The following is a 24,762-nucleotide window of genomic DNA, read 5'->3' as shown; positions in this document are numbered from 1 at the left end:
GGGCAGACAAGGTCATGAGGCCAGCCTAAGGTGACAGTAATGATACTCTCGCTTGGGAAGCTGAAGTGATGGCGTTCGATCTGCCTGCCGTGTCTCTGCTTCACACAAGCCCTTGCCTTCCTGACCGCCCATTCCAAGTGTTCATGCCAGAATGAGTTGACTCCCTAACTGTAGGAGTAACTGAACGTGGCGCGTCCTTGGTAATGACTGCATACGTTCAAGGCTTAATCTGTGGCGGCGGGAGGCCACATACCCTGTGGTGCAGGACAGTCTGCGACTGGGCACGAGCCTGATCCTCGACAAACAAGGTGGAGAGAGATGTTTGTGTGTGTGTGTGTGTGTGTGTGTGTGTGTGTGTTTGTGTGCTTGTGTAAGGCAGTTTGGTAAGAGCGGCGGGGTAGGGTGGGTTGGTAGGCGGGTGGGCAGGATAGGCGGCGGAGAGTGGAGCAGCATGGTGGAGAGGCCCTGAGGGGGTCAGTCGTCGACACCCAACTCCGACGAGGAGGCGCGCCGCTCCGACCCGGGCATCCTCCCTGCCAGTACTCCCCAAACAAACTATTACACAACGCGCACGTGCGTTAGGCTACGTAAGTGGACTCTGGTCACTTGCCTGTATACACCGTCAGGGTGAGGAGAATCATACAGCATTCATTAGATATAATTGTTGATGGATTATGCCGAGAATCATGTGAGTCAGTTGTCGTTTCAGTTGACTGGCTGGGGTCACATCCTTCCTGGGTCACTTGTGCTTTGCTCAATACTGTGATCAGAACGCGCAAGTTAATACAGCAGCATTAATCGTACGTCAAAGTAGTGAACTGAAAAACTGATTCGAAAATAGAAAATAATGACCGGTTTCAAGAGAATCTTGCTGTAATATCATCAGATTTATATCTTAAAGTTCCAAAATGTGACAGGAAGAGAGCCAGCGCCGAATATACCAGATAGCTGGTATAGATGAAGACGTAACAGGTGCTGGAGTGAGGGGAGTACTGAAGACGTGGCAGGTGCTGGAGTGAGGGGAGTACTGAAGACGTGGCAGGTGCTGGAGTGAGGGGAGTACTGAAGAAGTGGCAGGTGCTGGAGTGGGGGAAGTACTGAAGTAACATCTGTGCTGAAGTGTGGTTCTGACTCGAGAGAATGACTTCTGCTTACTTCCTGATGGTGAGTACCCTCTTCTTCCCCTGTATTGTAGTTACTTGTTGGATATTGCTGGGTGTTGTGGAATCCATGATGGGTGTTGTGGGTTCTTATAGGGTAATAATATATCGTTGTGGAATCAAGGTAGTGCTGTGGGCTTCTTGTAGGGTTTTATGTGGTATTATCTGATAGGGTGATTGGGAGTCATAATGGAGTGTTTTGGAACGTCGATATGGTATAATGGAAGATGTTGTAAGGACTGTTGGAGTTATGGTAAGAGACATCGTGGGGTCCTGTTAGTATGAGGGGGAAGGGAGAATAGTGTGGGCTTTCAGTGTAGCGGTTCCTCATAGGTTTCTGTGGGGCCAGCTGTTGAAGCGCTGCAGGTATTATTGTGTTTTAGAACGGTTTAGTGGAAGATGTAGAACCAATATTGGGTACCGTGGGCTCGTGGTGGGTGTAGTAGGGGCAGGGTTGTGTAAGTGTGGAGTGGGTGGTGCGACGTTGACGGGGGAGGGGCTGGGTGGAGGTGATAAGTGATGGCTCACTCGGCTCCTCAAGCTTTAAATAAGACGTAGTGGTTCTCCCTCAGTCTATGGGGTACAAACACGTCTGGTGAAGACTGTATCGAAATAACTGACAGAAAGTTGGTGTCTCGACCTGTTGAAAATATGTATCTGACCCGTGATATTTAGCTTAGAGGGACAGTTCAACAGCAAGACTTGGGTAATTAAAGACTGTTCGATACCTAACAAAAAGGAATTCGACGGATATTGCTACTAATTTTGGTTGGTGGAGAGTACTGTGATGTATTGTGTGATTACTGTGGCATGTAAAGAGGTTGAACTCTGCAGAAATGAAGAGGAAAGTTAAAACATGTCTTCCACGCTAAGGTCGGTTGGGGAGAGTTCACTTGCGCCTCACAACTCAGCAATGTCGGCTATGGAGAGTTGACTAGTGTCTCCTGTCTTAGTAAGTTTGGGTATGGAGAGATCATTTGTGCTTCCCGCCTTAGCTGAGTCGGGTGTGGAGAGTGGACTCGTGCCTCACTACTCAGTAAGGTCGTATGTGGAGAGCTCACTAGTGCTTGCCGACTCAGCAATGTCAGGTATGGAGAGTAAACTTGATCAGTAAGGTCGGGTCGGGTGACGGTGGGGCAGCGTTACATGAGCACGCATCACGACAAAACGTACCGGAAGTCTACTGCGTACTATATATCCAGTAGGGCTCAGCGCTGAGGGAGGGTGGGGTCATGACCTCGAGGGTGGGGAATACGAGCGACCCGACCCCGATGGTCCACGCTGAATAGAAGGTCGAAGGAGACTGGTGTAAGCCGCCCGGGATCAAGCAGAGATCATGTGTAATCACGAGTGTGTGACTGTGTGTTTGCATGTGTGTGTGTGTGCTCAGTTTGTTTATTCAATCATCTGCTGCCTTTGCAATATCCGTAGTGTGTGTGTGTGTGTGTGTGTGTGTGTGTATGTTTATGTACGTATGTATGTGTGTGTATGTGTGTGTGTGTGTGTCTGTGTGTGTGTGTGTGTGTGTGTGTGTGTGATAGCAATTTCTTCAGGCCCAGAGAGCAGCACCCATACACAATGTTCAAGAGATGGGGCCCAACGAGTTAAACTTCCTCCTTGTACTGTACAAGTAGGTATTACAGTTAAGTAATTACAAAATTCACACACACACACACACACACACACACACACACACACACACACTCACACACACACACACACACACACACACACACACACAGGGCTGGACGGTAGCCGTCCCTTGGATCAGTATTATTGTGCTGTCTGGCTCTGGAGGTTGACCTTGACCGATATGTGCTCCTCTGGGTGAGGGTCCCTCCTCCCTGCTACCCGAGTCCTCCTGCACCGCTCCTCAGTCCCAGCCTGGGAGCTCCTGTTAACCTCCACGTTTGGGATTTTGTCGTGAAGTAACAAGTGATCTAGCTGTTCTCGAACAGCTGTAAACCTCATGAGAAGGATAACACGAGCCAGGGCATCATACACAAGCATCGTACCGTCGTATTCAACAGTCGTTTCGTCGTGCTCAGAGGCGAATCTGTCGTGTTCTAAGGCAGTGCTGTCGTGCACAAGAACCGTACTGTCGTGCTCAAGGACATAAGATACAATAAAGGCAAGTATGGAGAGGAGGACGAAACGCAAATTTAGCTGCTGGTAATAATGTGTAGTAGTTAAGTAGCTCTACTATAGCTTTGGCAGCTGGTCGCAAATTGAACTTATTTAGATTTGACCCATACACAATGTTCAAGAGATGGGGCCCAACGAGTTAAACTTCCTCCTTGTACTGTACAAGTAGGTATTACAGTTAAGTAATTACAAAATTCACACACACACACACACACACACACACACAGGGCTGGACGGTAGCCGTCCCTTGGATCAGTATTATTGTGCTGTCTGGCTCTGGAGGTTGACCTTGACCGATATGTATTTTTTTTTTCATATGGTTTTAATGGAAGTACTTAACAGTTATTTGTGAAATACGTAAGTTTTGGGTTGATGATTAGAACAAGGATCAAATTCGAGCCTACTAATGATGATTAAATGTTGTCTGTATTGTTTTATGAAGCAAAAACTGCACAGAAAGAAGCTTACACGTACACACACACGCACACCTACCAGCCTCCTTTCGTGCAAGTCGATATGTAGGGTATCTGGCCAGGCTAGGATGGGTATTTCTGTGTATACATATCGTGCAGACATGGCATGTATACAAGGTTGAGAGATTGGACAAGTCTGGCGTTATATTCTATCTCCGCAATACGCAAAATACAGTCATCCACACCCTGTCTCTCTCTCTCTCTCTCTCTCTCTCTCTCTCTCTCTCTCTCTCTCTCTCTCTCTCTCTCTCTCTCTCTCTCTCTCTCTCTCTCTCTCTCTCTCGAAAAGATAATCAAAAAGCAAATAGATGATTACCCTAGAAAGAGCAATTACCTAAGTGAGAGACAACACGGATTCAGCGAAAGGTCATGTGCAACGAACTTTTAAAACTTCCATGAGAGAGAGCTCCGTTTCAGACATCTGAAATGATTGGATGGATTTGACACCGCACCAAATAAGAGGTTGGTAAAGAAGTTAGGTTGTACATTCGGTAAGGAATAAGGGGACGACTCCGTCGATAGACAGAGTATCTAAGCAGAAAGAAACAAAGGAACGAAATCAGAGGAACTTTCTCGAAATGGGCTGGGGTCACTAACGGCGTGCCGCAGGCCCAGTCTTGGGACCATTGCTATTTTTTTTTTGTTTTAATGACATGCGGACTTAGATGAATTTCAAAGTTGGTTGTCGTAATGAGGTTGGGACAGGAGAGAAGATAATCTGCAGGAAATCAATGGGTGAAAATGACCTGAGGAGAATAGTTAAGGAGGCATACTGTCTGATGGCATGTCTGATGGCATGTATTAGAACTGCATTCAAGTATTTAGCAAATTTAGCAAATTGTTCACATCTTATATTAGGCATTGCAATATGAAGAAGGACAAAAATCTATCCGTGAAGGATCAGAGGAAGCAACAAAGTTGATAGCAGAATTAAGAAAGATAAATCACAGTGAGAGGTTAGAGGCCATTTATTTGCCCACCATATCCTAGAGAAAAGTAAGAGAGACTTGATCTTAACTCAAATATCTATACCAGTTTGATGACTCAGCAGGGACCCTTACTCGAAAGTTGCAGTGATAAACAACTAGAGGTCATTTACAGGTTGTCGTAAACTGTGAAAGGAAACTGTAAAGACTGACAAGATTCTGAACTTTAAAAGTTTAGAAAGTATGATGGGAGAAGTTTAAGGGATGGAGCCCACTAGCATATAGCTCCCTTCTCCTACCATAAAAGTATATCACAAACAGGTAATTAAACACACACACACACACACACACACACACACACACACACCTCCGTGGTACATAGGTTAGCGTCACTGACCATGAATCACTACGGGCCCATACGGGTTCGAATCCTGGGCGCGGCAGTCAGCTGACACCCAACCTAGGTACTCATTTCCCCTCCCCTTAATCCTGCCCATGCGGCTGATGAATATACGGGTACCTGGCTTAGGGAAATATACATATATATATATATATATATATATATATATATATATATATATATATATATATATATATATATATATATATATATATATATATATATATATATACAGCGCTGGTGGCTGATTCATGTGAGAAACTGCAGAAGCTGGTGACTGAGTTTGGTAAAGTGTGTGGAAGAAGAAAGTTGAGAGTAAATGTGAATAAGAGCAAGGTTATTAGGTACAGTAGGGGTGAGGGTCAAGTCAATTGGGAGGTGAGTTTGAATGGAGAAAAACTGGAGGAAGTGAAGTGTTTTAGATATCTGGGAGTGGATCTGTCAGCGGATGGAACCATGGAAGCGGAAGTGGATCATAGGGTGGGGGAGGGGGCGAAAATTTTGGGAGCCTTGAAAAATGTGTGGAAGTCGAGAACATTATCTCGGAAAGCGAAAATGGGTATGTTTGAGGGAATAGTGGTTCCAACAATGTTGTATGGTTGCGAGGCGTGGGCTATGGATAGAGATGTGCGCAGGAGGATGGATGTGCTGGAAATGAGATGTTTGAGGACAATGTGTGGTGTGAGGTGGTTTGATCGAGTAAGTAACGTAAGGGTAAGAGAGATGTGTGGAAATAAAAAGAGCGTGGTTGAGAGAGCAGAAGAGGGTGTTTTGAAATGGTTTGGGCACATGGAGAGAATGAGTGAGGAGAGATTGACCAAGAGGATATATGTGTCGGAGGTGGAGGGAACGAGGAGAAGAGGGAAACCAAATTGGAGGTGGAAAGATGGAGTGAAAAAGATTTTGTGTGATCGGGGCCTGAACATGCAGGAGGGTGAAAGGAGGGCAAGGAATAGAGTGAATTGGAGTCATGTGGTATACAGGGGTTGACGTGCTGTCAGTGGATTGAATCAAGGCATGTGAAGCGTGCTGTGTAGGTATGTATATTTGCGTGTGTGGACGTGTGTATGTACATGTGTATGGGGGGGGGGGGGTTGGGCCATTTCTTTCGTCTGTTTCCTTGCGCTACCTCGCAAACGCGGGAGACAGCGACAAAGTATAAAAAAAAAAAAAAAAAAAAAAAAAAAAATATATATATATATATATATATATATATATATATATATATATATATATATATATATATATATATATATATATATATATATATATATATATATATATATATATATATATATATATATATATATATATATATATTTATATACATATATATGTATATATATAAATATATATATATATATATATATATATATATATATATATATATATATATATATATATATATATATATATATATATATATATATATATATATATATATATATATATATATATATATATATATATATATATTTATATACATATATATATATATATATATATATATATATATATATATATATATATATATATATATATATATTTTTTTTTTTTTTTTTATACTTTGTCGCTGTCTCCCGCGTTTGCGAGGTAGCGCAAGGAAACAGACGAAAGAAATGGCCCAACCCCCCCCCACACACATGTATATACACACGTCCACACACGCAAACATACATACCCACACAGCTTTCCATGGTTTACCCCAGACGCTTCACATGCCTTGATTCAATCCACTGACAGCACGTCAACCCCGGTATACCACATCGCTCCAGTTCACTCTATTCCTTGCCCTCCTTTCACCCTCCTGCATGTTCAGGCCCCGATCACGCAAAATCTTTTTCACTCCATCTTTCCACCTCCAATTTGGTCTCCCTCTTCTCCTCGTTCCCTCCACCTCCGACACATATATCCTCTTGGTCAATCTTTCAACACTCATTCTCTCCATGTGCCCAAACCACTTCAAAACACCCTCTTCTGCTCTCTCAACCACGCTCTTTTTATTTCCACACATCTCTCTTACCCTTACGTTACTCACTCGATCAAACCACCTCACACCACACATTGTCCTCAAACATCTCATTTCCAGCACATCCATCCTCCTGCGCACAACTCTATCCATAGCCCACGCCTCGCAACCATACAACATTGTTGGAACCACTATTCCTTCAAACATACCCATTTTTGCTTTCCGAGATAATGTTCTCGACTTCCACACATTCTTCAATGCCCCCAGAATCTTCGCCCCCTCCCCCACCCTATGATCCACTTCCGCTTCCATGGTTCCATCCGCTGCCAGATCCACTCCCAGATATCTAAAACACTTCACTTCCTCCAGTTTTTCTCCATTCAAACTCACCTCCCAGTTGACTTGACCCTCAACCCTACTGTACCTAATAACCTTGCTCTTATTAACATTTACTCTTAACTTTCTTCTTCCACACACTTTACCAAACTCAGTCACCAGCTTCTGCAGTTTCTCACATGAATCAGCCACCAGCGCTGTATCATCAGCGAACAACAACTGACTCACTTCCCAAGCTCTCTCATCCCCAACAGACTTCATACTTGCCCCTCTTTCCAAAACTCTTGCATTTACCTCCCTAACAACCCCATCCATAAACAAATTAAACAACCATGGAGACATCACACACCCCTGCCGCAAACCTACATTCACTGAGAACCAGTCACTTTCCTCTCTTCCTACACGTACACATGCCTTACACCCTCGATAAAAACTTTTCACTGCTTCTAACAACTTGCCTCCCACACCATATATTCTTAATACCTTCCACAGAGCATCTCTATCAACTCTATCATATGCCTTCTCCAGATCCATAAATGCTACATACAAATCCATTTGCTTCTCTAAGTATTTCTCACATACATTCTTCAAAGCAAACACCTGATCCACACATCCTCTACCACTTCTGAAACCACACTGCTCTTCCCCAATCTGATGCTCTGTACATGCCTTCACCCTCTCAATCAATACCCTCCCACATAATTTACCAGGAATACTCAACAAACTTATACCTCTGTAATTTGAGCACTCACTCTTATCCCCTTTGCCTTTGTACAATGGCACTATGCACGCATTCCGCCAATCCTCAGGCACCTCACCATGAGTCATACATACATTAAATAACCTTACCAACCAGTCAACAATACAGTCACCCCCTTTTTTAATAAATTCCACTGCAATACCATCCAAACCTGCTGCCTTGCCGGCTTTCATCTTCCGCAAAGCTTTCACTACCTCTTCTCTGTTTACCAAATCATTTTCCCTAACCCTCTCACTTTGCACACCACCTCAACCAAAACACCCTATATCTGCCACTCTATCATCAAACACATTCAACAAACCTTCAAAATACTCACTCCATCTCCTTCTCACAACACCACTACTTGTTATCACCTCCCCATTTGCGCCCTTCACTGAAGTTCCCATTTGCTCCCTTGTCTTACGCACTTTATTTACCTCCTTCCAGAACATCTTTTTATTCTCCCTAAAATTTATATATATATATATATATATATATATATATGTATATATATATATATATATATATATATATATATATATATATATATATATATATATATATATATATATATATATATATATATATATATATATATATATATATATATATATATATATATATGGTGTTATATATATATTTATATATATATATATATATAACACCAATTATGTATACTTATATCTTTTATACATGTTTGCCATTTCCTGCATGAGTGAGGTAGCATCAAGGACAGATGGCTGAGCCTTAGAGGGAAAAAATCCTTTCCTGATTCCTTGCTCTGTTCCTTATTTTGGAAAGTAATACAGAAGGGGAAGATTTCCAGTCCCCCAGTTCCTCCCCTTTTAGTCACCTTTTATAACATGGAGGGGATATGTGGGCATTATTCTTTATCCCCAATCCCCAGGTAAACCATGGAAAGGTCAGTGGGGCCTGGATGTGGATAGGGAGCTGTGATTTTGGTGCTTACACATGACAGCTATAGAATGGATGTGAGAGAATGTTGCCTTTCTTCGTCTGTCTCTGGCGCTACCTTGCAGATGCAAATAGCAGCGATCAAGTGAGAAAGGGAAAGTGAATATATATTTATGCTTTTGGTAGTTTTAAATGTATGTATTTATACATTATGGTGAGGTTCCTATGAAAAAACCTGTCAAATGTTTAGTTTTTGATATGGTGATGTCTGATGCTCTCTGTTTTTATATGTTGTATCTTTAAGTATTACCTGCGTGTCGTAGAAGGCGACTAAAAGGGAAGGGAGCGGGTGGCTGGAAATCCTCCCCTCTCGTTTTTTTTTGTTTTTTTTTCTTTTTAATTTTCCAAAAGACCGAACAGAGAAGGGGGCCAGGTGAGGATATTCCCTCAAAGGCCCAGTCCTCTGTTCTCAACGCTACCTCGCTAACGCGGGAAATAGCAAATAGTTTGGAAGAAAGAAAGAAATATATATATATATATATATATATATATATATATATATATATATATATATATATATATATATATATATATATATATATATATATATATATATTCTCTTTATTTTGCTTTGTCGCTGTCTTCCGCGTTAGCAAGGTAGCGAAAGGTAACAGACGAAAGAATGGCCCAACCCACCCACATACACATGTATATACATACACGTCCACACAGGCAAATGTACATACCTATACATCTCAACGTATACATATATATACACACACAGACATATACATATATGCACATGTACATAATTCATACTGTCAGCCTTTATTCATTCCCGTCGCCGTCCCGCCACACATGAAATAACAACACCCTCCCCCCCTCCCTCATGTGCGTTAGGAAAATACAACAAAAGCCACATTAGTTCACACTTAGTCTCTAGCTGTCATGTAATAATGCACCGAAACCACAACTCCCTTTCCACATCCAGGCCCCACAGAACTTTCCATGGTTTACCCCAGACGCTTCACATGCCCTGGTTCAATCCACTGACAGCACGTCGACTCCGGTATACCACATCGTTCCCATTCACTCGACTCCTTGCAAACATTTCACCCTCCTGCATGTTCAGGCCCCGATCACTCAAAATCTTTTTCACTCCATCTTTCCACCTCTAATTTGGTCTCCCACTTCTCGTTCCCTCCACTTCTGACACATATATCCTTTTGTCAATCTTTCCTCATCCATTCTCTCCATGTGACTAAACCATTTCAAAACATCCTCTTTTGCTCTCTCAACCACACTCTTTTTATTGCCACACATCTCTCTTACACTTTCATTATTTAATCGATCAAACCACCTCACACCACATATTGTCCTCAAACATTTCATTTCCAACACATTCACTCTCCTCCGCACAACGCTATCTATAGCCCATGCCTCGCAACCATATAACATTGCTGGAACCACTATTCCTTCAAATATACCCATTTTTGCTTTCCGAGATAATGTTCTCACCTTCCAACATTTTTCAACGCTAACAGAACTTTCCCCCCCCCCCCCCCCTGTGACTCACTTCCGCTTCCATGGTTCCATCCGCTGCCAAATCCACTCCTAGATAACTAAAACACTTCACTTCCTCCAATTTTTCTCCATTCAAACTTACCTCCCAATTGACTTGTCCCTCAACCCTACTGTACCTAATAACCTTACTCTTATTCACATTTACTCTCAGATTTCTTCTTTCACACACTTTACCAAACTCAGTCACCAACTTCTGCAGTTTCTCACCCGAATCAGCCACCAGCGCTGTATCATCAGCGAACATCAACTGACACACTTTCCAACCCCTCTCATCCACAACAGACTGCATACTTGCCCCTCTCTCTAAAACCCTTACGTTCACCTCCCTAACAACCCCAGACATAAAAGATTAAACAACCATGGAGACATACGCACCCCTGCCGCAAACCGACATTCACTGAGAACCAATTACTTTCCTCTCTTCCTACTCGTACACATGCCTTACATCCTCGATAAAAACCTACTTTTCACTGCTCCTAACAACTTGCCTCCCACACCATATGTTTTTAATACCTTCCACAGAACATCTATTTCAACTCTATCATATGCCTTCTCCAGATCCATAAATGCTACATACAAATCCATTTGCTTTTCTAAGTATTTCTCACATACATTCTTCAAAGCAAACACCTGATCCACACATCCTCTACCACTTCTGAAACCACACTGCTCTTCCCCAATCTGATGTTCTATACATGCCTTCACCCTCTCTATCAATACCCTCCCATATAATTTCCCAGAAATACTCAACAAACTTGTACCTCTCTAGTTTAGGCACTCACCTTTATCCCCTTTGCCTTTGTAGAATGGCACTATGCATGCATTCCGCCAATCCTCAGGCACCTCACCATGAGTCATACATACATTAAATATCCTTACCAACCAGTCAACAACACAGTCACCTCCTTTTTTCATCTTCTGCAAAGCTTTTACTACCTCTTCTCTGTTTACCGAATCATTCTCCCTAACCCTCTCACTTCGCACACCACCTCGACAAAAACACCCTATATCTGCCAGTCTGTCATCTAACACATTCAACAAACCTTCAAAATACTCACTCCATCTCCTCACATCACCACTACTTTTTATCACCTCCCCATAAGCCCCCTTCACCGATGTTCCCATTTGTTCTCTTGTCTTACGCACTTTATTTACCTCCCTCCAAAACATCTTTTTATTCTCCCTGAAATTTAATGATAATCTCTCACCCCAACTCTCATTAGCCTTCTTTTTCACCTCATGCACCTTTCTCTTGACTTCCTGCTTCTTTTTTTATACATCTCCCAGTCATTTGCACTATTGCCCTGCAAAACTCGTCCAAATGCCTCTCTCTTCTCTTTCACTAATAATCATACTTCTTCATCCCACCACTCATTACCCTTTCTAATTTGTCCACCTCCCACGCTTCTCATGCCACAAGCATCTTTTGCGCAAGCCATCACTGCTTTCCTAAATACATCCCTTTCCTCCCCCACTCTCCTTAAGTCCTTTGCTCTCACCTTTTTTCCATTTTGCACTCAGTCTCTTCTGGTACTTCCTCACACAAGTCTTCTTCCCAAACTCACTTACTCTCACCACTCTCTTCACCCCAACATTCTCTCTTCTTTTCAGAAAACCTCTACAAATCTTCACTTTCGCCTCCACAAGATAATGATCAGACATCCCTCCAGTTGCACCTCACAGCACATTAACATCCAAAAGTCTCTCTTTCACGTAATCCACTAACGCTCTCTTGCCATCTTTCCTATTTACATACTTATACTTATGTATATCTCACTTTTTAAACCAGGTATTCCCAATCACCAGTCCTTTTTCAGCACACAAATCTACAAGTTCTTCACTATTTCCATTTACAACACTGAACACCCCATGTACACCAATTATTCCCTTAACTGCCACATTACTCACCTTTGCATTCATTTCACCCATCACTATAACCTGGTCACGAGCATCAAAACTACTAACACACTCACTGAGCTGCTCCCAAAACACTTGCCTCTCATGATCTTCCTTCTCATCCCCAGGTGCATGTACATCAGTGATCACCCATCTCTCTCCATCCACTTTCAGTTTTACCTATATCAATCTAGAGTTTACTTTCTTACACTCTACAACATACTCCCACCACTCCTGTTTCAGGAGTAGTGTTACTCCTTCCCTTGCTCTTGTCCTCTCGCTAACCCCTGACTTTACTCCAAAAACATTCCCAAACCACTCTTCCCCTTTACCCTTGAGCTTCGTTTCACTCAGAGCCAAAACATCCAGGTTCCTTTCCTCAAACATACTACCTATCTCTCCTTTTTTCTCATCTTGGTTACACCCACACACATTTAGACACCCCATTCTGAGCCTTCCTGCGTAAGTGAAGTACCTTTAAGAACAGAGGATTGAGCTTTAGAGAGAATATCCTCACGGATCGGCTTCGAACCCTGGGTAGTGCGTCCGGCTTACCCTCTAATGTGATTTGGTATAGGTGTTAGGTGTTAGGCCAACCAGCGAAAATTTACAAACATTTCTCCCTTAACTTAACAATTTAGTTCCTTCTGTCAGCTTTACTGTACCAGTGAAAGGCAATCGTATGTTACCATTTTTAGATTGCATGATCCATAGGGCTGGAAATATGTTCAAGTTTATCATATACATAAAACCTACCAATGGTTGTTCATATATCTATTACCACTCACTTCAACAGAGTTATATTGTAGTCATCATCGTTCCAGTCTATGTTCTTTAGGACTTTAAGAATATGCAATCCAGAGTTTATTGATGATGTCTTTGACAAGATATAATCTATTGGATCCAAGTTAAAGTATCCTAGATCTTTCAATTATAAATTCCTTAAGTTGGCAAGGAAATCATTTATAGAGTTAACCCCAAACCCACCCTTGAAACCAAGAATCTCTTAATTCTCCCTTTTATTAGTAATTTTACATTGCTTTCCAGGTTGCTTAAATCGTTTGATATAAATGTAGCCTTCAACAACAATAATCTAATTAATATCTTAATCAGGAACTCACCAGAAAGTTCTGCGTGCTGTGTTTATAGATTACCATGTAAAAATTGTAATATGTTTTATGTTGGGCAGAATGGTAAGGCTCCCTCTGTAAGATTTAAGCAACATTAAGATAGTATAAGAAAAGGTCAATAATCAAATGCTTGTTTAATCACGTTGAAAAAAGATGATCATTGTAGTGACTGGAGTGATGACAACTCAGTTATCAAACTCCTTTACCACGAGATATATCAATGAGTCTTCTATTATTTGATACGCAAATGATTGTAACGTAATTACTAGTAAAGGTGTATACAAATAGCATAACTTTATTGTAGATAAAATTTGTGAACAGATCCCTTTCTTGTCCACATAAGGAAATTTTATTACAGGCATGTTGCCAGACTGGGACGCACCAACCCGAACACCACCATTCGGGTAGCGTTGTTTTGCTAATGGCGTCTTAGATACGTCTCTTCTTGTATATCAAGTGACTTTTCTGTATCTCTTTCTTGATGTTGTGATCATTACACGAAAATCAGAAATTATCGTGTTTCATTTTCCCGTGGATTACCAGGATAATAAGTTTATGATACGCTCGTTGTCTGTCTTGGACAATCACTTGTTTACCAAATGGCGTCCTGAGCTCCGTCTCTTCGTTGTATATCAACTGATTTTTATTTCTTGAATCTCCTCTGATGATGTGCTTATTATACGAAAGTGCACATGGGAACTTATCGTGTTTCATTTTCCCTGTGGGCTCAGGAATATATATATATATATATATATATATATATATATATATATATATATATATATATATATATATATATATATATATATATATATATATATATATATATATATATATATATATATATCCCTTATCTCTGGGGATAGGGGAGAAAGAATACTGCCCACGCATTCCTCAAGTATCGTAGAAAGCGACTAAAGGGAACGGTAGCGCGGGGCTGGAAACCCTCTCCTCCTTGTATTTTAACTTCCAAAAAAGGGAAACAGAAGGAGTCACGCGGGGAGTGCTCATCCTCCTCAAAAACTCACAATAGGGTGTCTAAATGTGTGTGGATGTAACCAAGATGAGAAAAAAGGAGAGATAGGCAGTATGTTTGAGGAAAGGAACCTGGATGTTTTGGCTCTGAGTGAAACAAAGCTCAAGAGTCAAGGGGAAGAGTGGTTTGGAAATGTCTTGGGAGTACAGTCAGGGGTTAGTGAGAGGACAAGAGCAAGGGAAGGAGTAGCACTACTCCTGAAACAGGAGTGGTGAGAGTATGTGATAGAGTGTAAGAAAGTAAAATCTAGATTGCTATGAATAAAACTGAAAGTGGATGGAAAGAGATGGGTGATTATTGGTGCATATGCACCTGGGCACGAGAAGAAAGATCATGAGAGGCAAGTGTTTTGGAAGCAGCTCAGTGAGCGAGTTAGTAGTTTTGATGCACGTGACCGGGTTATAGTGATGGGTGATTTAAATGCAAAGGTGAGTAATGTGGCAGTTGAGGGAATAATTGGTGTACATTGGGTGTTCAGTGTTGTAAATGGAAATGGTGAAGAACTTGTAGATTTATGTGCTGAAAAAGGACTGGCGATTGGGAATACTTGGTTTAAAAAGAGAGATGTACATAAGTATACGTATATAAGTAGGAAAGATGGCCAGAGAGCGTTATTGGATTACGTGTTAATTGATAGGCGCGAGAAAGAGAGACTTTTGGATGTTAATGTGCTGTGAGGTGCAACTGGAGGGATGTCTGATCATTATCTTGTGGAGGCGAAGGTGAAGATTTGTAGAGGTTTTCAGAAAAGAAGAGAGAATGTTGGGGTGAAAAGAGTGGAGAGAGTAAGTGAGCTTGGGAAGTAGACTTGTGTGAGGAATTACCAGGAGAGAATGAGTACGGAATGGAAAAAGGTGAGAACAAAGGACATAAAGGGAGTGGAGGAGGAATGGGATGTTTTTAGGGAATCAGTTATGGATTGGACAAAAGATGCTTGTGGCATGAGAAACAAGGGAGGTGAGCAGATTAGAAAGGGTAGTGAGTGATGGGATGAAGAAGTAAGATTGTTAGTGAAAGAGAAGAGAGGCATTTGGACGATATTTGCAGGAAAATAATGCAAATGAGTGTGAGAGGTATAAAAGAAAGAGGCAGGAGATCAAGAGAAAGGTGCAAGAGGTGAAAAAGAGGGCAAATGAGAGTTAGGGTGAGAGAGTATCATGAAATTTAAGGGTGGATTAAAAGATGTTTTGGAAGGAGGTAAATAAAGTGCGTAAGACAAGGGAACAAATGCGATCTTCAGTGAAGGGCGCTAATGGGGAGGTGATAACAAGCAGCGGTGATGTGAGAAGGAGATGGAGTGAGTATTTTGAAGGCTAGTTGAATGTGTTTGATGATAGAGTGGCAGATATAGGGTTGTCTTGGTCGAGGTAGTATGCAAAGTGAGAGGGTTAGGGAAAATGATTTGGTAAAGAAAGAAGAGGTAGTAAAAGCTTTGCGGAAGATGAAAGCCGGTAAGGCAGCAGGTTTGGACGGTATTGCAGTGGAATTTATTAAAAAAGGGGGTGAGTGTATTGTAGACTTATTGGTAAGGTTATTTAATGTATGTATGACTCATGGTGAAGTGCCTGAGGACTGGCGGAATGCTTGCATAGTACCATTGTACAAAGACAAAGGGGATAAAAGTGAGTGCTCAAATTACAGAGATATAAGTTTGTGGAGTGAAAAACATTTTGTGTGATCGGGGCCTGAACATGCAGGAGGGTGAAAGGAGGGCAAGGAATAGAGTGAATTGGAGCGATGTGGTATACCGGGGTTGACGTGCTGTCAGTGGATTGAATCAAGGCATGTGAAGCGTCTGGGGTAAACCATGGAAAGCTGTGTAGGTATGTATATTTGCGTGTGTGGACGTATGTATATATATGTGTGTGGGGGGGGGGGGGTTGGGCCATTTCTTTCGGCTGTTTCCTTGCGCTACCTCGCAAACGCGGGAGACAGCGACAAAGTATAATAAAAAAAGAAAGTTTGAGGAGTATTCCTGGGAAATTATATGTGAGGCTATTCATTGAGAGGGTGAAGGCATGTACAGAGCATCAGATTGGGGAAGAGCAGTGTGGTTTCAGAAGTGGTAGAGGATGTGTAGATCAGGTGTTTGCTTTGAAGAATGTATGTGAGAAATACTTAGAAAAGCAAATGGATTTGTATGTTGCATTTATTGATCTGGAGAAGGCATATAATAGAGTTGATAGAGATGCTCTGTGGAAGGTATTAAGAATATATGGTGTGGGAGGAAAGTTGTTAGAAGCAGTGAAAAGTTTTTATCGACGATGTAAGGCATGTTTACGTGTAGGAAGAGAGGAAAGTGATTGGTTCTCAGTGAATGTAGGTTTGCGGCAGGGGTGTGTGATGTCTCCATGGTTGTTTAAATTGTTTATCGATGGCACTGTTAGGGAGGTGAATGCAGGAGTTTTGGAAAGAGGTGCAAGTATGCAATCTGTTGTGGATGAGAGAGCTTAGGAAGTGAGTCAGTTGATGATGATACATCGCTGGTGGCCGATTCGTGTGAGAAACTGCAGAAGCTGGTGACTGAGTTTGGTAAAGTGTGTGAAAGAAGAAAGCTGAGAGTAAATGTGAATAAGAGCAAGGTTATTAGGTACAGTAGGGTTGAGGGACAAGTCAATTGGGAGGTAAGTTTGAATGGAGAAAAACTGGAGGAAGTAAAGTGTTTTAGATATCTGGGAGTGGATTTGGCAACGGATGGAACCATGGAAGCGGAAGTGAATCATAGAGTGGGGGAGGGGGCGAAAGTTCTGGGAGAGTTGAAGAATGTGTACAAGTCGAGAACATTATCTCGGAAAGCAAAAATGGGTATGTTTGAAGGAATGATGGTTCCAATAATGTTATATGGTTGCGAGGCGTGGGCTATAGATAGAGTTGTGCGGAGGAGGGTGGATGTGCTGGAAATGAGATGTTTGAGGACAATATGTGGTATGAGGTGGTTTGATCGAGTAACTAATAATAGGGTAAGAGAGATGTGTGTCAATAAAAAGATTGTGGCTGAGAGAGCCGAAGAGGGTGTTTTGAAATGGTTTGGTCACATGGAGAGAATGAGTGAGGAAAGATTGACCAAGAGGATATATGTGTCAGAGGTGGAGGGAACGAGAAGTGGGAGACCAAATTGGAGGTAGAAAGATGGAGTGAAAAAGATTTTGAGTGATCGGGGCCTGAACATGCAGGAGGGTGAAAGGCGTGCCAGGAATAGAGTGAATTGGAACGATGTAGTATACCGGGGTCGACGTGCTGTCAATGGATTGAACCAGGGTATGTGAAGCGTCAGGGGTAAACCATGGAAAGTTCTGTGGGGTCTGGATGTGGAAAGGGAGCTGTAGTTTCTGATGCATTATTACATGACAGCTAGAGATTGAGTGTGAACGAATGTGGCCTTTGTTGTCTTTTCCTAGCGCTACTTTGCGCACATGCGAGGGAAGAGGGTTTTCAGTTCAAAATGCGATGGGGTGGTGACGGGAATGAATAAGGGCAGATAGTATGAATTGTGCACATGTGTTTATATGTATATGTCTGTGTGTGTGTATATATGTATACGTTGAGATGTATAGGTATGTATATGAGCGTATGTGGACGTGTAGGTATATACATGTGCATTGTTGATGGGTTGGGCCATTCTTTCGACTGTTTCCTTGCGCTACCTCGCTAACGCAGGAGACAGCGACAAAGTATAAGATATATATATATATACATATATATATGTATATATATATATATATATATATATATATATATATATATATATATATATATATATATATATATATATATATATATATATATATATATATATATTCATTTATTTACTTATTCATTCATTTATGTATTTTTATTTATTTTGCTTTGTCCCTGTCTCCCGCGTTTGCGAGGTAGCGCAAGGAAACAGACGAAAGAAATGGCCCAACCCACCCCCATACACATGTATATACATACACGCCCCCACACGCAAATATACATACCCATACATCTCAATGTACACATATGTATACACACACAGACATACACATATATACACATGCACACAATTCACACTGTCTGCCCCTACTCACTCCCATCGCCACCTCGCCACACATGGAATAATATCTCCCTCCCCCCTCATGTGTGCGAGGTAGCGCTAGGAAAAGACAACAAAGGCTACATTCGTTCACACTCACTCTCTAGCTGTCATGCAATAATGCCCGAAACCACAGCTCCCTTTCCACATCCATGCCCCACAGAACTTCCATGGTTTACCCCAAACGCTTCACATGCCCTGATTCAATCCATTGACAGCACGTCGACCCCGGTATACCACATCGATCCAATTCACTCTATTCCTTGCCCGCCTTTCACCCTCCTGCATGTTCAGGCCCCGATCACTCAAAATCTTTTTCACTCCATCTTTCCACCTCCAATTTGGTCTCCCACTTCTCGTTCCCTCCACCTCTGACGCATATATCCTCTTGGTCAATCTTTCCTCACTCATTCTCTCAATGTGCCCAAACCATTTCAAAACACACTCTTCTGCTCTCTCAACCATGCTCTTCTTATTTCCACACATCTCTCTTACCCTTACATTACTTACTCGATCAAACCACCTCACACCACATATTGTCCTCAAATATCTCATTTCCAGCACATCCACCCTCCTGCGCACAACTCTATCCATAGCCCACGCCTCGCAGCCATACAACATTGTTGGAACCACCATTCCTTCAAACATACCCATTTTTGCTTTCCGAGATTATGTTCTCGACTTCCACACATTCTTCAAGGCTACCAGGATTTTCGCCCCCTCCCCCACCCTATGATTCACATCCGCTTCCATGGTTCCATCCGCTGCCAGATCCACTTCCAAATATCTAAAACACTTTACTTCCTCCAGTTTTTCTCCAGTCAAACTTACCTCCCAATTGACTTGTCTCTTAACCCTACTATACTTAATAACCTTGCTCTTATTCACATTTACGCTTAACTTTCTTCTTTCACACACTTTACCAAACTCAGTCACCAGCTTCTGCAGTTTATCACATGAATCAGCCACCAGCGCTGTATCATCAGCGAACAACAACTGACTCACTTCCCAAGCTCTCTCATCCCCAACAGACTTCATACTTGGCCCTCTTTCCAAAACTCTTACATTCACCTCCCTAACAACCCCATCCATAAACAAATTAAACAACCATGGGGACATTACACACCCCTGCCACAAACCTACATTCACTGAGAACCAATCACTTTCCTCTCTTCCTACACGTACACATGCCTTACATCGCCGATAAAAACTTTTCACTGCTTCTAACAACTTGCCTCCCACACCATATATTCGTAGTACCTTCCACAGAGCATCTCTATCAATTCTATCATATGCCTTCTCCAGATCCATAAATGCTACATACAAATCCACCTGCTTTTCTAAGTATTTCTCATATACATTTTTCAAAGCAAACACCTGATCCACACATCCTCTACCACTTCTGAAACCACACTGCTCTTCCATATGTTTGTGTGTGTGTGTGTGTGTGTGTGTGTGTGTGTGTGTGTGTCATGAACACATGGTACATATATAAAAGGTTATGAGACGGTTCAACATGAGCGTAAAACTCACTCCCTGTAACGTAACATATAAATGATTATCACAAGTATTACAAATGATAATCTCTCTCTCTCTCTCTCTCTCTCTCTCTCTCTCTCTCTCTCTCTCTCTCTCTCTCTCTCTCTCTCTCTCTCTCTCTCTCTCTCTCTCTCTCTCTCTCTCTCTCTCTCTCTCTCTCTCTCTCATATATATATAGACATTTACAGATGTATCTTCATGAATACTGCAACAGAAGTCGATTATTCTGCCTGACTCATGCTGATAAGAGAATGACATGATTAAGTGAGGCGATACGGTCTTGCAGAGGAGAGTGTTGACGGATGGCTGAGAAAATCTCATTTATATTGATGTAGTCGGGGAAGAAAATTAATTGGCAAGTGTGATCATCGCCAAACCACTATTGACGTAAGTTTTAACACTGCTTGTAATGCTGATCAACATGATGCTGTCTTCGCGTAGTTCTGGAAGGGATAAGGTAGGATGACATCGTCACTGAAAACGATATGGACTTAGCTTGGGATAGCTTGAGTTGGGCATTCAGAGTAGTGGAGGAAACATTCACTGTTCTATCTCAGCCTTTTAATTTTCCAGGACTAAGACCAAAAATGGTGAAACAGTGAAATAAAGAACTGTCAATTACCTAAGATATTAGCATACAGCACATAAGAAACTCAAAGAAAACAGTGACGAACATGAAAGACTAAGTTAGGTAAACTTGTGTAGAGAAAGTAAGAGACTTATACTGTACGTTAGAGTAAACGTCAGTATGAAGCAAGTATTGCTAAAAGTAGCAGAAGAAAACGAGAGTTTCAGAGTTATGGTGTACATATGAGTCATTCGCCAGTCAAATGGTCCATGAATTTCGAAAAATGGTGACTTAATTCAAGACAATGAAGTCATAGCAAAGATATTAGACTGTCTTTTCATCCCAGTCGTGGGCCAATCAGGCCTCCTGTTGTCTGTCTGTTTCATGTAAACTCATGTAATTCAACAACGAAGACAGTTCACGTTCCAAATCCAGCCCCGTTGCTACGGGAGGAGAACATTTTGCCACACGGTTTACATATAAGGTGATAATGATGCTATTAACATTAACTGAAATAAGTATGCAAATGGAATGGCAAGACCTGATAAGGTTTGTCATATGATGATAAACGAAGCTAAGAATAGATATTTGATGCCTTAATTATTCAATTTAGTGTCACTTGCCACAGGGAAACTTCTAGATGATTAGAATTTTGCCAATGTAACATCGATATTCCAAAAAAATATGAAGATATTCCCAGAAAATATCACGAAATTAACTTGATGTCTGTCGTTGGTAAACTCATGGAAACCATCATTTGAGTGAGATTCTAAATCGTTCTCATTATCTCATCAACGATTTGTGGTATGATATTCTACGAAATCGTTCATATCTGACAAATTCGCTTGTTTCCTCTTATGATACAATCAACACGGATGATGGAAGTAGAGTGGTTGATATATTACATTGTCTAAAAACGTTTGATAAAGTCCCTCATCAAAGATTACCAGCAAAAGCTAAATCATATGATGTAGATGAGCATGTACTTCACTGGTTAGAAAATTGGTTGACAGGTCGTAAGCGAAGTCTGGTGATGAAAAGCCGTGCCTCAGAATGGCTAGACGTAAGCAGTGGTGTACTATATACCATCAGTATTCTGTTTCCCCTTTTTTCAATGACCTTGATGATGGGAAGCATTGTAAGGCATCAACGTCATTGGGAAATAAAGTTACAATAAAAACTGAACGTTCCTATTGCTGTAAGTTGACGGAAAGTTACAGGCTGGGCTCATAAGCGGCAATTTAATTTTGATATCGTAAGTGCAAAGTTCTACACGTTACCAGAAGAAACGAAGAGGCAAGCTACAGACTGATGACCTGAAGTTAAGTAATCAGAGCAAAGAAATAGTAAAGAGGCAAACAAAATTCTCGGATTCAAAGATAAGGCATTCGAATGCAAGCCTGACAAAATAATTCCCACAACCTGCAATTCGCTGGTGCATCCCTGTCTTGAAAAATGTGTTCACTTATGGTCACACCCACTTGAGAAAAGAAAATCGACAGGAAAAAAAAAAGAAAAAATCGACAGAATATAGGGAGTACAGCGACGAACTATCAAGATGAACCTCGGAATAAGCAACAAATCCTACGAAAGTAGAATGTACGACGTAAATTGATTAAACCTAGAAAAGGGAGGATTAAAAGTTAATTCTATATACGGATTCTAGACTTATCAAAAACTCTGATAATCTCGATCTAAGCAAACGCTATACTTCTAGTGAGGCAAAGTACTTTATCTTCTACAGGATTGTTGTAAGTAGTTATCAATAATTCACAAATAGTTATGTTTCATAATGAATCTGACAGATACTTCACTTAAAGGCTATGATTGATATTGTAGTTGCATACAAGATATGCAGGTATTTGCTTCTAATCTCTGTGTTTCTGGTCTCTCCCAGTAACACAAACAACGTCGAAAAGAACCCACCGGTATATTGTTGTTCACTTTCCTGTTTACTGAAATTCGGGACTGGAGAGAAGGGATGATCAGTCCTTCATACCTCCTCGTGGGGGAAGTGGGGTACACTGTGGACAGAACCTCCTAGCCTACCGAGGTGAAACCCGCCCAACCACACTCCCATTCACCACAAAACAACCGTTCACATCCACCATCACAAAACCCACTTACCAACACGCCCACTCTTATCTACAACACATGCTTATGTCTGAGGCTTGGAGCCATGAAGTGTGGGAGTTGTAACCATATCCATTGTAGAGCGACAGGGACGAGGTTTCTTGAAGATCTAGTTGAAATTACTTTTATGATGTCAAGTAACTTTTATGATTACCTTCATTGAAAATGTCATGAACGACTGATAACGCTTGAGGTATGGTACGGTCACAGTGCCTCAGGTAAACCAGCCCAAGTTTCCTTTCTCAAGAGAGATTCTACGATGCTCTCATTTGTTTATTTCTTACCCTCTCAGCCTAGACACTAAGCCTGGGATTCGGCATCAGTTTAAAAGACTTCTATACAGGTTTTCCGGTGTTGGCTGTGTGACACTGGAGTGTGTGTGGTTTTCTCGCCCGTCGTCCCTGGGGTGAGGTTGAAACTGACCACAACTAGTGTAGTTTATTCTTTTTGTTCAGAGTTTTATGACGTAGTCATTAAGTGTACGAATCATTCGGTCTCGTTCTACGTAGACTACTTAACATCTTCACGTGAGGTTAAATAGACGGAACAAGAGTGTCAATAAGTCGAGGAAAGCAAAAGAAACGGGATTCATGAGACAATAACAAACTGTGGAAGTAGATAGATATTATAACAGTAGGAGTCAGTAATACATGTTGAGAGTAACAGGCAAGTGTGGAATGATGCCAGTTAAAAAGTTTGTAATAGATTTAGAGCAATGGTTCTTAAACTCTCCTCTCCCCGTACCCCCCAGCGAATTGTAATCTGACTCTTCCCATTGATTTTCAAGTGGACTGACTGGTATTACAGGTCACTGAATTTATTTGACATCGAGGTAAAAGTCAAACGTCGGTAAATTCCTTTTCCTCTTTTTCATATGGTACATTGTGAAGCTAGCTGTTGCGAAGCGTAGTTCCCAATGCATTTACAAAGGTTAACGCATTCAAGCACTCATTTACACTCGATATTGTCTGTCTTCACTTACACTTCAGGCAAAATGTTTGGTGTTACTTGTCTGAGTGCTCGCTGAAGGTCGCTTTCTACGTCATTTTTGTTTCGCAGCATTGTTTTGATCAAGAGCCACAGTTGCCTTGACGAAAAAGGGATGATAAACTGAAGGCTTCGTTGGCTTACGTTTTAGTACATTGGTAGGTGGTTCATCCAGATCCTCTCCAACTTTAGGTTCTTGGAGTCACCCTTTGCCGTAGAACTAAATTCATTTGGAAGAATTCCTCTTGCAGGGTTTCGGGAACATTCTTGACTGCAGTGGAAATGGATTCCCTACAAGACTAGAGTCAAAATCGCAGGTACTGACGTCCACGAAAGTATCTATAGAATTCGTCCTTTAGAGCTTCAAGGTGACTCGATCTTCGCTTTAAGTATGTTTGCACAGTCTAACTAGTTAGCCATACTAAGTGGAGTTTTTCACTAACCCAAAGCGACTCCATTATATATCCTCCCCTCCCCTTCTTAGATCCAGAATTACTTTTAGTACTGAAGCCATTGAACTGATTTTGATTTTTGCCACAAGAGCGGCTTACCATTTGTGATCTCTTGCCTATCCTGTGGGCGTTGACGCAAATAGCTATGGAGTGACTGAATTACATTGTAGGTCACACCGTGAGATAAGTGTTAACAAGGAGTAGGCAGCAGTGAATAGATTACGCAGTAGTTTACATGATAATTGAAGTTTACAACAATTGAACATTGATTATTGAATTACGTATCAACAGGCAAAGTTTGAATACTTTGCGTGTAT

At 41.4% G+C, this 24,762-nt stretch overlaps 1 protein-coding gene across 1 annotated transcript in view; it reads left to right on the top strand.

Moving 5' to 3' along the window:
- The first annotated feature begins 462 nt into the window (after positions 1 to 462).
- The window catches only part of LOC139755945 (ADAMTS-like protein 4), a 300,564-nt gene continuing 276,264 nt past the window's right edge, over positions 463 to 24,762 (top strand). Inside the window, exon 1 of the mRNA XM_071674735.1 lies at positions 463 to 1,164. Within this exon, the coding sequence (XP_071530836.1) occupies positions 1,141 to 1,164 (24 nt within the window). The 5' untranslated portion in view covers positions 463 to 1,140. The remainder of the gene's footprint in view (positions 1,165 to 24,762) is intronic.

This window comes from Panulirus ornatus, chromosome 20 (assembly GCF_036320965.1).
Source record: "Panulirus ornatus isolate Po-2019 chromosome 20, ASM3632096v1, whole genome shotgun sequence".
Lineage (NCBI taxonomy): Eukaryota > Metazoa > Arthropoda > Malacostraca > Decapoda > Palinuridae > Panulirus > Panulirus ornatus.
This window is presented reverse-complemented; position numbering and strand designations above follow the sequence as displayed.